This window comes from Mycteria americana, chromosome 9, assembly GCF_035582795.1.
Source record: "Mycteria americana isolate JAX WOST 10 ecotype Jacksonville Zoo and Gardens chromosome 9, USCA_MyAme_1.0, whole genome shotgun sequence".
Taxonomy (NCBI): domain Eukaryota; kingdom Metazoa; phylum Chordata; class Aves; order Ciconiiformes; family Ciconiidae; genus Mycteria; species Mycteria americana.
This window is the reverse complement of record NC_134373.1, coordinates 12,047,448-12,059,545: the sequence shown is the minus strand read 5'-3', so window position 1 is coordinate 12,059,545 and position 12,098 is coordinate 12,047,448. Positions and strand designations below refer to the sequence as shown.

At 44.1% G+C, this 12,098-nt stretch overlaps 1 protein-coding gene across 1 annotated transcript; it reads left to right on the top strand.

The window, feature by feature from the left end:
- Nucleotides 1-122: 122 nt before the first annotated feature.
- Nucleotides 123-10,600, top strand: HSPD1 (heat shock protein family D (Hsp60) member 1). The gene is made up of 12 exons (XM_075512653.1): nt 123-277; nt 1,178-1,353; nt 4,249-4,501; nt 5,088-5,170; nt 5,878-5,973; nt 6,295-6,388; nt 6,793-6,961; nt 7,313-7,412; nt 8,345-8,590; nt 8,951-9,125; nt 9,732-9,910; nt 10,002-10,600. Exons 1-12 carry the CDS (start codon nt 142-144, stop codon nt 10,152-10,154), a joined length of 1,860 nt encoding a protein of 619 aa, XP_075368768.1. The 5' UTR covers nt 123-141; the 3' UTR covers nt 10,155-10,600.
- The last annotated feature ends 1,498 nt before the right edge of the window (nt 10,601-12,098 follow it).

Genomic DNA, 12,098 nt, shown 5'->3' with positions numbered 1-12,098 from the left:
AGCTCGCCGCGCATGCGCGCAGCGCGGCCGGCGCCCCGGCCCTGCAGGAGGGCTGTCGGCGGGCGCGGCCGCCCTCCTCCCGCCAGGGGCGGGGCCGCGGCGGCTATGCTGGTTCCCGGGCCGGGCGGTGCGGAGCCCCACATGGGCCGGTGCCTGGCTGGGGGCGGGGCAGAGGCAGTGAGTGCCGAGCGCCTTCCCGCTGCTGCGCGCAGACCTGCCCGCTCAGCCCCGAGTCCGGACGGCGGAGGCGCCTCTGCTCCCCCCGCGCTGCTCGCAGGTGAGCGCGGGAGCGCGGCGGCTGGCCCGGCCCAGGGAGGGGAGGGGGTAGGGTGCCAGCCAGCCAGCGGGCCGGGGTGCTGCCCCCTGCCCGTTCCCCCTGTGCTGACGGTTACCGTTGGGGGGGAGGGGTGCCCGCGCCGTTAACGGCCAGGCCCGTTCGGAGCGCGCGGCGCCAACGGCCGCCCGCGCAGCGGGGGCAGAGGGCGGTCGGGAGCCCGCCCGGCGGGTGCGGCGGCTGGAGCGGGGCCCCCGCGTCCCCAGCCGCGTGGGGGCGATGCCGGCGCGGCGGGGCCCCGGCGGTGCAGCGTGGCCGGGCTGGCGGCAGGGGGCGAGCGGCTCTTGACCTTGCTGCGCGTGTCCCGACCGCCGGGGACATGTGGCCGAGGCCCTGTCCCGCCCGCCCTGCGGGCCCGCCGGGACCCCGCCGCCGCTCTGTGCCTCCCCTCGTCTGGCCGCGCGGCGCGGGCTGCCCTCGTCGGGCGCGGGAGCCTCGCCCGGGCGCCCGTCGGAGCGGCGCCGCCGCTGGCGTGCGCGGCCCCCCGCGCTGAGCCGGGACCGGGGGGAGCCGCCTGGCGAGCGGGGCTGCTGGCGTTCCGCGGTGCCCTCGCGGTCTCCCGTCCTCCTGCCGGGGAGGAGGAGGCTCGGCGGGAGGAGCTCGGGGTCGGTGGAGGCTGCTCAGCGAGGAGCTGCCGCGGCCCGGATCTTGCCGTGAGGATCTGGGCTCCCCAGGCCCGTTAGTTGCAGTTGCTTGTGCGTTTCCATTTCGACCAGTCGAAAAACTAAAACTTCACGGTCGCTTGCTTTACTTCCTGAATCCTTTTTCCCTCTCTTATTCTAAAAGTAGCTGTGTAAATACATAATGCTTATATTTTCCTCTGGATTTGTTTTAATCTTTTAGACATGCTCCGTTTATCTACAGTACTCCGTCAGATAAGGCCAGTGTCTAGAGCGCTTGCTCCCCATCTAACACGAGCATATGCAAAAGATGTTAAGTTTGGAGCAGATGCTAGAGCCCTTATGCTTCAAGGAGTAGATCTTCTAGCAGATGCTGTAGCTGTCACCATGGGGCCAAAGGTAATGGAAGATTTTGCGTTTATTTTATGTTAACGCTTTGACCTGGTTGAAAACACCACCATAGTGGAAAACAGTTGTCGGTTTACTCTCGGTAGAGCTGCATGATTACTTACCATCTGCAGGTCTGTAACACAAAGATGTGGGGGTATGGACAGATTACTGCAAGCAGCCATATTCTCATTTTTGTCACGTGAACCACGACGACAGTGCGTGTGCTTTTCATAGTAGCAAAGTAAAATTAATTGGGTCACTGAAAGGTGCAGTGCATTTGTTTAAACAGGTTGAAGGTTAAGGGGATGTGCATAATAGGTTACCATGGCTCAGCTGATAGTCTGTAACAATGCAGTAGATAATTTAACTATCTAGATCTTAAGGTGCGTTAATTAGCCTGAGATTTTAAAAAAAAAAACAAATTATGGTGTTTGTATCACTTCACCATTTAGGTAAAGCGATACAAGGTGAAAGAGACATTGAAAGTGTAACATTGAGTTTTCAGTTGACTGGTGAATGTTATCAGCTTAAGTGAAATTCTGTGGCAGCGACATTCATTTATGCTGCTTATAGGACAGAATATAGTGCATGATTCCCTGTAAGTTTTAGGTCTTCTGGAAAACTAGCTACTGTATTCTGCATAGTCATGCAACGTGCAGTAAGGCTTGAAATGAGATTCCTTTTTAAGGAAGAGACACTGATTTTCTTGGGCTTATAGGAATGTCTGTTCCATATAATAACAGCATATGCATGGTCATTCTTCTCAAGGGTGCTTGGCCTCTGTAAAATTCATTCATGTCTTTCTTGCGCATTTTGGGTGCTCTATTAGCTTTATTCAAAGTAAAAAATGCCAGAAGTGGAGCAGATGAAGGTTAAGGAACAGTGATGTCAGCAAACTGGCTGTTTTCTGTAAAGGAGCAAAGTTTAAGTGTAGTCAGTTAATTTAACTCTGGGGTTTTTGGGTCAGGCTACTTTGTGAATGCCTAAGCATAGTTTTAATGCACTGGTTAAAGGGCAGTTCCTGATGCAACTTACTGTAACCTTGTGCGGGTTTTGTTCCAGTGTTCTCACTTTATCTGCTGTTCTCCATGTATTTGTAGAGATTCAGGGTTTGTACTGTAATGCCTGATTCAGCTTTCAGCATTTTTAAGAAATATCATTCTGGTGAGGAAACTTCCCTTTGGCACTGTTACATATTTAAAGAAATATGGTTTGCTCTCACACCATCTTTTGATATTGGTGCCAACATGTTGAGTACTTTGTCAAAGCTTGTTTATGTGAGTGCTTGGATTCTTGATATGCAGGACCATTCAAAATGCATGTGTATTTACTGCTGATGTTCCTTTTTTCTGAAACAGATAAAAAGTGTTTGTTGAATGTAAATCCTTTTATGTGATCGGATATAAGTAGATTTTGTTGTGGTACTCTTCTCATAGCTACCAAACAAACATTTGGAATAAGACCACATCAAAATGCAGGATAAAATTAAGGAAAACAAGGAGAGACTCCATGAAGAACTTATCAGTAGAGAGAGTTTTCTTACTCTTTTAGATTTAGGAGAAGTGCAGGTCAAATGAAAGAGCAGTAAGAAGTCAGATTATGCATTATTTTGGCATAATTGTTTTATAACACAGAGTTAGAATCATGTAAACTCACAAGTTCAACCTTAGTAACTGAAGCTTAATGTTTCTTTTGAGCTTCTAGGGCCAGTTGTGCTTCAGAATCAGTATCACCTCATGCATGGCAGGAATCCCAAGTTAGTTAAATCATTGAGACAGATGTGAGTGGGCTCTGTGCAAGTGAGGAATACAGTGCGCTGTAGCAGTAGCATGCAGTATGGGAGTCCTTAGCTAGCTTCTTGGCACGTGATCCAAACTCTGGTTGAAGCTGAAGCTGCACTGGTGTGTGATCAGCTACGGCAGTGTCTCTGCAGGAGCCAGTGTGGTCAGCTCTGAGCTGGACTTGTGCAGCAACAGTGGTGAGGAGGGGCAATTGCTCTCCCTTCCCCTCTTCCAACAGCTCCAGCTGTCAGGATGGCTAAAGAGTTCCTGGGCAGCAGCGGACCAGAGGTGGCTCCTTGCATTTCTGCTGCCTCCAGCTCAAACTGGAATGTGACTGATTGGGGCAGATGTTCAAGCTATTGAATTCATCTGGGAACAAGCAATCCTTGTGCAGGTGCATCTGCCCTGTGTTCCCTATATGGTCCATAGTTTCCCATATTAATTGTGGCCGTATATGTTGCATAGGATAGTCCAGCTTTTTAGTTGAACGCAAGCGTGGGCTGAGAGAAGAAAGGCTTGTTAACTTGCAATGTTTGAGAAATTATTGCAACACATTAACACAAATTTGTTAACTATTCTCAGTTCTCTTTGCTAATCACTAAAAAGGTTTGCAAGTCTCTGCCTTTTTTTTTTTTCCCCCCCAGAACGTGCAATGAATTGAGCTTTTTATTACTGTTTTTCAGTCACATAGACTTTTTATTGTGATGTGATGGAAATGTTGCAAATTTAGTTCATTAAGTTGCTGTATTTTAATTTATTTTATTTTTGCTTTATTTTAATTTTATGGGAAAATGTCTGTTAGAGGGAGTCTCTTCAATTATTTTTCTCTGTAAGGCCAGTCTTATTTTAGTTGCAGACTTCTGAATCTGTGGTATTAAGCATTATGGCTGGGGAATGAAGCCTCATTCTGTGAAAGTATAAAACCTTTGAGCCATTTTCCCCGTTTTGCAGAACGGTGGTAATGTGTGTGCTTGAAAAAAGTCGCAGCTGAAAGCTCTGTGCAAGGTCATGTTTCTGTTCAGTGGTGGCTGTTCAAAAGGGTCTTCATCTTCAGTTGAACTCTTGGAGTAACGTGCTGTGCATTGTGTGGCTTTGGTTTAATATTTGTTCTTTGTCATCCTAGGGAAGAACAGTTATTCTTGAACAAAGCTGGGGAAGTCCCAAAGTGACAAAAGACGGTGTGACAGTAGCAAAGGCAATTGACTTAAAAGACAAATACAAAAATATTGGAGCCAGGTTAGTTCAAGATGTTGCCAACAATACAAATGAAGAAGCGGGAGATGGTACCACTACTGCAACGGTACTTGCACGTGCAATTGCCAAGGAAGGCTTTGAGAAGATCAGCAAAGGAGCTAATCCAGTAGAAATCAGGAGGGGTAATTTTTTTCCCTTGTTTTTAATGTTTAATCACTGTCTTTCTACTTCTCATATCCCAAATTTGACTGGCTTCCTGAATAAGTTGCCTTCTTTTTGAAGAGCCACATAAAGTTTTATATGAAGAGCGATGCATAGAGAACCCACTTGTTTCTGTTACATTACTTACTCTGAACAATTTTTCATTTTTCTAATCATTTTACTATTTTATATGCAGTTCACTTGGTTAATTTGTCATAGGTAAACTCCATTTAAAGCCATTTCTGCATTTAATTAATTTCTGATAAGGATATAAATTTACTGGTGCCATGTAAATAAATTTGCCATAAATTTCGATCGTGATGGAAAGTATGTCACACCAATTTAAAAAAAATTATCACTAGGTATGCAAATGACAATATGGAACTAGAACTGCCAGTCGGTTGTTTTTGAACGTGCAAACTTGATGCATTTTTGCAATGTGGACTTTGGTTTGAAACTTAACCTGCTTGTAGGTTCTTTTTTGTTTGTTTTCTTTTGGTTTTTTATTTGTTTTTCTCTGCTGTATACCTTGTTTTGTTCACTCACAAGTATTCTGTTCGTCTTTAGGGGTGATGCTTGCAGTTGATGCTGTCATAGCTGAACTGAAGAAGCTGTCTAAACCTGTTACAACTCCAGAAGAAATTGCGCAGGTAAAAAAAAATAAATTAAACCAACTTTAAGTAGATATTCTTCACAAAAAGTTCTGTGATATCAGGTTTAATGGAGCTAGGTATATGACACCCAAGTATTTTTCTTTATGTATCAAGATTCAGAGTATGTTTCATTGAATGGTCTTCATGGTAACGCTTTCATTTTCTTGAGTTATTTAAAATTCCCAGTATTCTGCTTTCAACTGCACTGCTAGAAGTTAGTTCAGAAGCAGGTAGTTTTTCCTCATCTTCAAGTTTCATTCCAAGACGTGGTCTTAGAACATAAATTTGTGTACTTGGGAAGAATGGAGGAGAGCAAAGATGCGTTTGTGGATGGGAGGTGATGGCAGACTTCCGGGAGTGTTGCGGATCTGCTGCGGGAGTTTCAGGTTGAGGTGGGTGCCTAGCTGGGTCTTGGGCACCAGGTATGTTGGCCTTCATGGCATATTTCTCCTCATGGCCACAGATTCAGGTGGCCTGTGTGTGCTGCATGAGCCCAGAGCATGGGAGCTGGCCCTGTGCTTGAGTTGCCCAAGAGCTGTTAGCCCTTCTAACGGAGTTCTTGGGTCCTGGTGTGGGTGTGCTACAGTCAGCTGCCCTGTCTTGTCAGGAAATATGAGAATGAAAATGGTTACTCTAGTTTTCTTTATAGTGAGGAAACAAATCACTTGTATTGTGGGATGAGATTAAACGGCTTACTGTTTCAGGTTGCCACGATATCAGCAAATGGAGATCAGGAAATTGGCAATATAATCTCTGATGCAATGAAGAAAGTTGGACGAAAGGGTGTAATCACTGTCAAGGTAAGAACTGACCAACATACAGACTAAGTGCAAAGTGACTGTCTCTTCTCCAGTTAGGGCTGGCTTTTGTGGCCTGTGATGTAGCTGCTGCTGCTGCTCACACACAGTATCCCACCATAATTCTTCCCTCCCCAGCTCTTTTAGACCAGGGTTTGATTGCTGTTCCCTCTTACCATGCTTTTATTTTGAAGCGGTAAGCACATAAAACTGACGTGTGGTGCAGAGCCTTTCACTCTGTTGTGCATAGTATGCTAAAAATATACTTGTGCTTTTGGTAATAAATATGGGATCTTTAATGCGGACTTTCTTGCATCTAAACAGGATGGAAAAACTCTAAATGATGAATTGGAAATCATTGAGGGTATGAAATTTGACAGAGGCTACATCTCTCCATATTTTATTAATACAACCAAAGGTGAGTTAACATGTCAAATACCTGACAATGGCTCTTGTAAGTTAGAAATAATGGTACCTATTACATAGACTTCACAATCTGTTACACCATGTACCACGGCAATAGGGCAGTGGGGTTCTTCTCCATCAGAGACTTGTAACCCTCAGTAAAAGCTTGTAGTCTGTGGGTTTTTTTTTTTCTTCTCTGCTAAGTGTGGACAGTGTCCATGTTAATATCAAGCTGTCCCTGCAACACTCCAGAACAATGTAGAATTGAAAGTGGAGTCTTGGAGAAAACAATTTGTGTCTCTTTCTAATGCCATTGAAAAGTGCAACAGTTGCTCCAAAGTAGCTCCTTAAGTTTAAGAGAATGCTTGGTATGTTTTTATAGTCGGATTGTTCAGATAATGCATATTGTTTCTGCAGGGCAGAAATGTGAATTCCAGGACGCTTATGTTTTAATCAGTGAAAAGAAAATTTCTAGTGTACAGTCCATAGTTCCAGCTCTTGAAATTGCCAATGCTCACCGCAAACCTTTGGTCATTATTGCTGAAGATGTTGATGGAGAAGCCCTCAGCACTCTAGTCTTGAACAGGTGAGGCTTAAAATCCATACTTTTAGACAAATACTGCTTTTTTTTGTGTTTTCAACCTTTTAAAGGAATACATACAGAACTGCGTATTTGAATTTGCTGCGGTGTAGTACTGTTGTCTGTTCTCTTATTGGTGCCAGAGAAACGGCAACTTTTGTACATAGCCATACTTTGCATCAGTTCGGACAGAATTTCAGTTGTTTCCTAACTACCTTTTTGAGCAAAACCAGTTCAGTTCGTGAAGGTCTCTTTGTTTGCTTGCTTGTTAGAGCTGTACTGAAATAACTGGTTTTAGTAATTAGACTCATTCTCTGAACATATGTGGAATGTTGCTCTCTGAATTCTTCCCTTCAGACTGAAGGTTGGTCTTCAGGTTGTTGCTGTAAAAGCACCAGGTTTTGGTGACAACAGGAAAAACCAGCTTAAGGATATGGCAATTGCTACTGGCGGGGCTGTAAGTAATGATGTTTTAATTGGCTTTTTGCTCTAAGATATGCTAATGGTATTTAAGGAGGAAAAGAACGTATACTCTTGGTCCATGGCTTGTATTTGCTGTGTTGCAGGCTGTGTCCTGTTCTTTCAAAAATGTAACAGTAACTGTAATGCTTGATTCCTTGTATTTTTTTTTTTTTAAATGTGGATATTGAACATTGCTGTGTAACACAGCCCTGACCAACCATGAGGAATACGTCCTTTTAACTGACTGAAGTTGCACACGTTTTCCTTGCAGCATTTAGGTTATTAAGGGGAAGGAGGAATATCAAGGAAATTTCTTAGAAATAGCAAATCTTTCTTGCCGCCTTATAAAACTGCCTCATAATTGCCCAGACTCAAGTACAGCAAATACAATTTTTAAATGCTTGGAGTAGAGTGGGTAATTTTCTTTTGTACTCAACTGCTCAAGCAGCTGATGTGCTGATTAGTGTCCCTTTATGCTGCTTTTCTTAAATGCTTCAAAATCATAGCATGATGCTGGGATCCAAAGGTGGTTCTTGAAATAAAACTTAAGTGTTTAAGCTAACTGGAGCACAAAGTAACAAAATGAGCAAACTCTGTTCTAAAGTCATTTAGTGCCAATACTCGTAACTTCTTGAAATAGAAGGAGGACTCTAACACACTCTACTTTCCAGGCACGTTGAATCAGTGAGTGGCATTAGTCAGTCATGAATGAGAAGTTGGCAGCTCCCTATTCCACGAGGGCCAGTTTGTGAGGTACCTGCGTGCCTGGACTCTGTTAGGAGAAGGGAAGAGTTTTGTTCAGCTTAGCTGCAGTAGTGTGGTTATTTTGCAGTTAGCCTGCAGTTAGTATGCATTTGTGTGTCTGTAAATAAAAAACTCGCATGTGGAGAAGCTGTGAATTCCAACTTTTCACGTAATTTGTTTCAGGTGTTTGGAGAAGAGGGTCTGAGCCTAAATGTGGAAGATATTCAGCCTCATGACTTTGGTAAAGTTGGAGAGGTCATTGTGACAAAAGATGACACCATGCTTCTGAAGGGGAAGGGTGAAAAGGCGCAAATTGAAAAACGTATTCAAGAAATTATTGAACAGCTAGAAGTTACCACAAGTGACTATGAAAAAGAGAAACTGAATGAGCGATTGGCCAAACTCTCTGATGGAGTAGCAGTATTGAAGGTGAGAAGTTAAACTTCTTAGGAAAGGGGCGGTATCGGTCCTCGATTGCTAAGCTAAGTTACTGCTGTGTGGTTGTCTCAATCTTAGCAGTTGACTTAGATAAGGAATTTGGCTTATTACAGTGCTACACCTTGGTATTAAGAACGTGATGAAATATCAACTAAAACTGTGTGTTTGGGCTTCTTGAGTGCTGAGGTACAAAAGAACACTGCCAGCATGGGAGACCATGGGTTTGCTTTCTGGCGCTTTTCAGTTAATGACTCAAGTTGGCTATTTCATTTTGTGGCAGCAGTTCCACAGCCAGCAGCTTCCCATCCGGGCTCCTTGTGTGGACCTTGACATGTGGCTTGCTTGTTGTAGGTTGGTGGCACAAGTGATGTGGAAGTGAATGAGAAGAAAGACAGAGTTACTGATGCCCTGAACGCGACCCGTGCTGCCGTAGAGGAAGGCATCGTTCCAGGCGGTGGCTGTGCATTGCTTCGCTGCATTCCAGCATTAGATGCTTTAGCTCCAGCCAATGAAGATCAGAAAATTGGTAAGTAAATTACTTGAACATGCGTGTGGAAGCATTAAGAATAGATTTTCTTCTGTCCTGAGGCTTTGTAAGATTAAATACAGATTGCTTTCAGTGAGTTTTTAGTTACCTGATCTTTAGAACCTCATCCCCTTGGTCTGGCGGTCCCTGCTTTACAGTGGGAAGGAGCTTTCACTGCGTCCCTGCCTTGGATGTGAAAGAACCAGTAACAATAAAGCAGCAGTACCCCCTGCAAAGAACTGCAGACCACTAAAGGAGAGTTGAGCTGCCTGTTGCAGCCGTTGCAGACAGACATAAAATCTAAGAATCCTTAAGAGACTGTGTGGCAAATGAAATGGAAAAAGGCTTTGTGCCATGTTACAATAATAACGCTCCTTACTATCTTCTGCAGAAGTAAAACTAAAACACGTGTGAATATCCTGCAATGATTTCATTTGTTGACACATGTCAAGTAGCAGAGAACTTTTTCCCCTGGAACTGATACAAATAGCTTATGTTCTTGCTCAGTGGGTTCTCTTTCTGTATTGACCTCCAGCACGTGAAGGTGTGCCTTGGCAATAGGAGCAGTGTATGTAATACGTAATTCTAAACATCCTTTTCGTACAGGCATTGAAATAATAAAGAGAACGCTGAAAATCCCAGCAATGACTATTGCAAAGAATGCAGGCGTTGAAGGATCGTTAATAGTTGAAAAAATCCTGCAGAGTCCATCAGAAGTTGGCTATGATGCAATGCTTGGGGACTTTGTAAATATGGTAGAAAAAGGAATCATAGACCCCACAAAGGTAACCTAAAATAGCCTTAATTCTCAGCTTTCCTGCCTCCCAGCTCTCGTGACAGTCAGCAGGTATTAAGTTATTTCTTTCCTATTTTTAGGTTGTGAGAACTGCTCTGATGGACGCTGCGGGTGTTGCGTCTCTCTTATCAACAGCAGAAGCAGTGGTGACTGAAATTCCTAAAGAAGAAAAGGAGCCAGGGATGGGAGGAATGGGTGGGATGGGCGGAGGAATGGGAGGTGGCATGTTCTAAGTCCTGGGATAGGGATGCATCATGAGCTGTGCTGTTGAAGGTTGACAGTTCTGACTTTAAAAACTTCAGATGTCAGTGCGAGAGGGTGGATAGTGACTGAAGTGAGGCTGGTGTTTAAAAGAATCACTGTAACCATCAGTTACTGGATTTCATTTAACACACGTGTAATTGTTTACAGTCATTGTCCATGCCTACAGATAATTTATTTTGTATTTTTTGAATAAAGACATTTGTACATTCCTGATAACTGGGTGCAAGATCCATCTACCAAGGTCCTGATTTAAACTTAATTAAGGCACTTGATATTCTGTTTCAGAATTTATTGGTGCTTGCCAGTACTAGGAAGAACTTGGAAGCCGCTGTGCGTGAGACTAGAAAATTGTGTACAAAGTAGGCAAATATACAGTTATGTGACCTCTGTGTAATAAAACAAACTGCTCAAGAGTTATGAAATGTATCACCTTATTCATCTGCACACAAAGTCATGGGAGAACCTTGACAGCCTGCCGCTTCTAAGATTTACTAGAAATCTGACACTTATGCTTGGAGAGGACAGGCCCTTCCCCTCCAGGAAACATTCCTTTGTCTGGACTGTTTCTCAGAAATACAAGTGACTTTAATTCTGGTGAGAAATACCTAGGCTGAACTGACACTACAGTTCTTTGAAATATTAAACAATGCTATGAAAATAAGGCACGTGCATTGACTTTATTTTGCCCTGTCTGTACTGCTTGTTTCACGTGCTGGAACGGGCCCAGTGCATCTTTCACAGCTCGGGGGAGGGAAGGTGCCCCGAGGGTATGAAACAGGTAAGTCGTCCTTGCTAAGGAAGGGTTGTGGGGTTCTTCATACTTCTCTTCTTGCTCAGGTGTAGTACGTGGTTACCTCCTTGCCTTGAGACTTCCACCCTCTCGGAGTGGGCTCCAGGATTTAGTCTGAATTGTTTTGCACTAAGTGCTTCTTTACCCTGAATAATGACAGCTTTGTTTGCTACCTACTGTGTTCTTTGACCTGACACAGCTAATAACACTGATGCGTAGTCTTTTCTGCTTTCCAAACTTGAAAACAAGGGTGTTCCCAAACTTGTGTATATTTATCTCTGATTGTCTTGACAAACAAAGTTACAACTTCCTAGTGCTTTAAAAGTGACCTCTTAATCCAGCTGTCACTTTGCCAGCTTCCTACCTTTAGTAAGAACTATCCTTCACAGACAGGAAGTGTGAAATTTCAGTTGCTCTTTCTGGAAAAGTATCTAAATGGTCTGAAACTACTTCAGGGCCGTCTTTTGTCCTGAGACATACCTTCCTATGTTATTTAATACACAGTTCTGTAGTAACCATGTGGGTTATGGACTCTGGAGAAAGGACCAGCTTCAGCACCTGACCTGAAGCTTCCCCCAATTTCAGTAAGGAAATGGGGTAAGGCAAGGCAGCATAGAGACAGGATTTAAAGTCTGCTCAAACCTATTCACTTACATTTCATCAGAGACTGGAAAGAATATTAATGTAAGGAATAGAACTACTGAAAATTAATTTGAGACAGCTAGTACCATCATAATGGACTGGTAATTAAATGGTAGCATGGTACTGAAAAAAACCCTTAAAAACTAAGGTTTAGCCCTGTAGTGTATGTTTTTTAAGGACAGCTGGCCTTGGGTGTGCTCATCTGCAGTAAGTGGAGGGCATCTTGTTCCCTCCTTCCATGGAGGACAGCACTGTGGTACAGAACGTTGTGCACCTGTGCCCTAGTTCTCAAAGAGGTCATGTGTATTTACTTGGTTTAAAGTTGTGTTGGAACTGGGAACCGTGTGCATTAGATGAGATGCGTTTGCCATAAGCGAAGTGCAACATGTAATAGTGAAAGAGGGGCAGGGAGGCAGGTTCAGCCTGCCAGACATACTACACATTCGGCAGTGTCTAGAGCCCAGGCAGCTAAGAACCACTG

Excerpts from the sequence above, each read along its gene's own strand:
- HSPD1 (XM_075512653.1), top strand. The coding sequence starts at position 142 with ATGGGCCGGTGCCTGGCTGGGGGCGGGGCAGAGGCAGTGAGTGCCGAG. Across the intron at positions 8,591-8,950 it reads ATGGAGTAGCAGTATTGAAG|GTTGGTGGCACAAGTGATGT; the intron begins GTGAGAAGTTAA and ends TGCTTGTTGTAG. Across the intron at positions 9,126-9,731 it reads CAATGAAGATCAGAAAATTG|GCATTGAAATAATAAAGAGA; the intron begins GTAAGTAAATTA and ends CTTTTCGTACAG.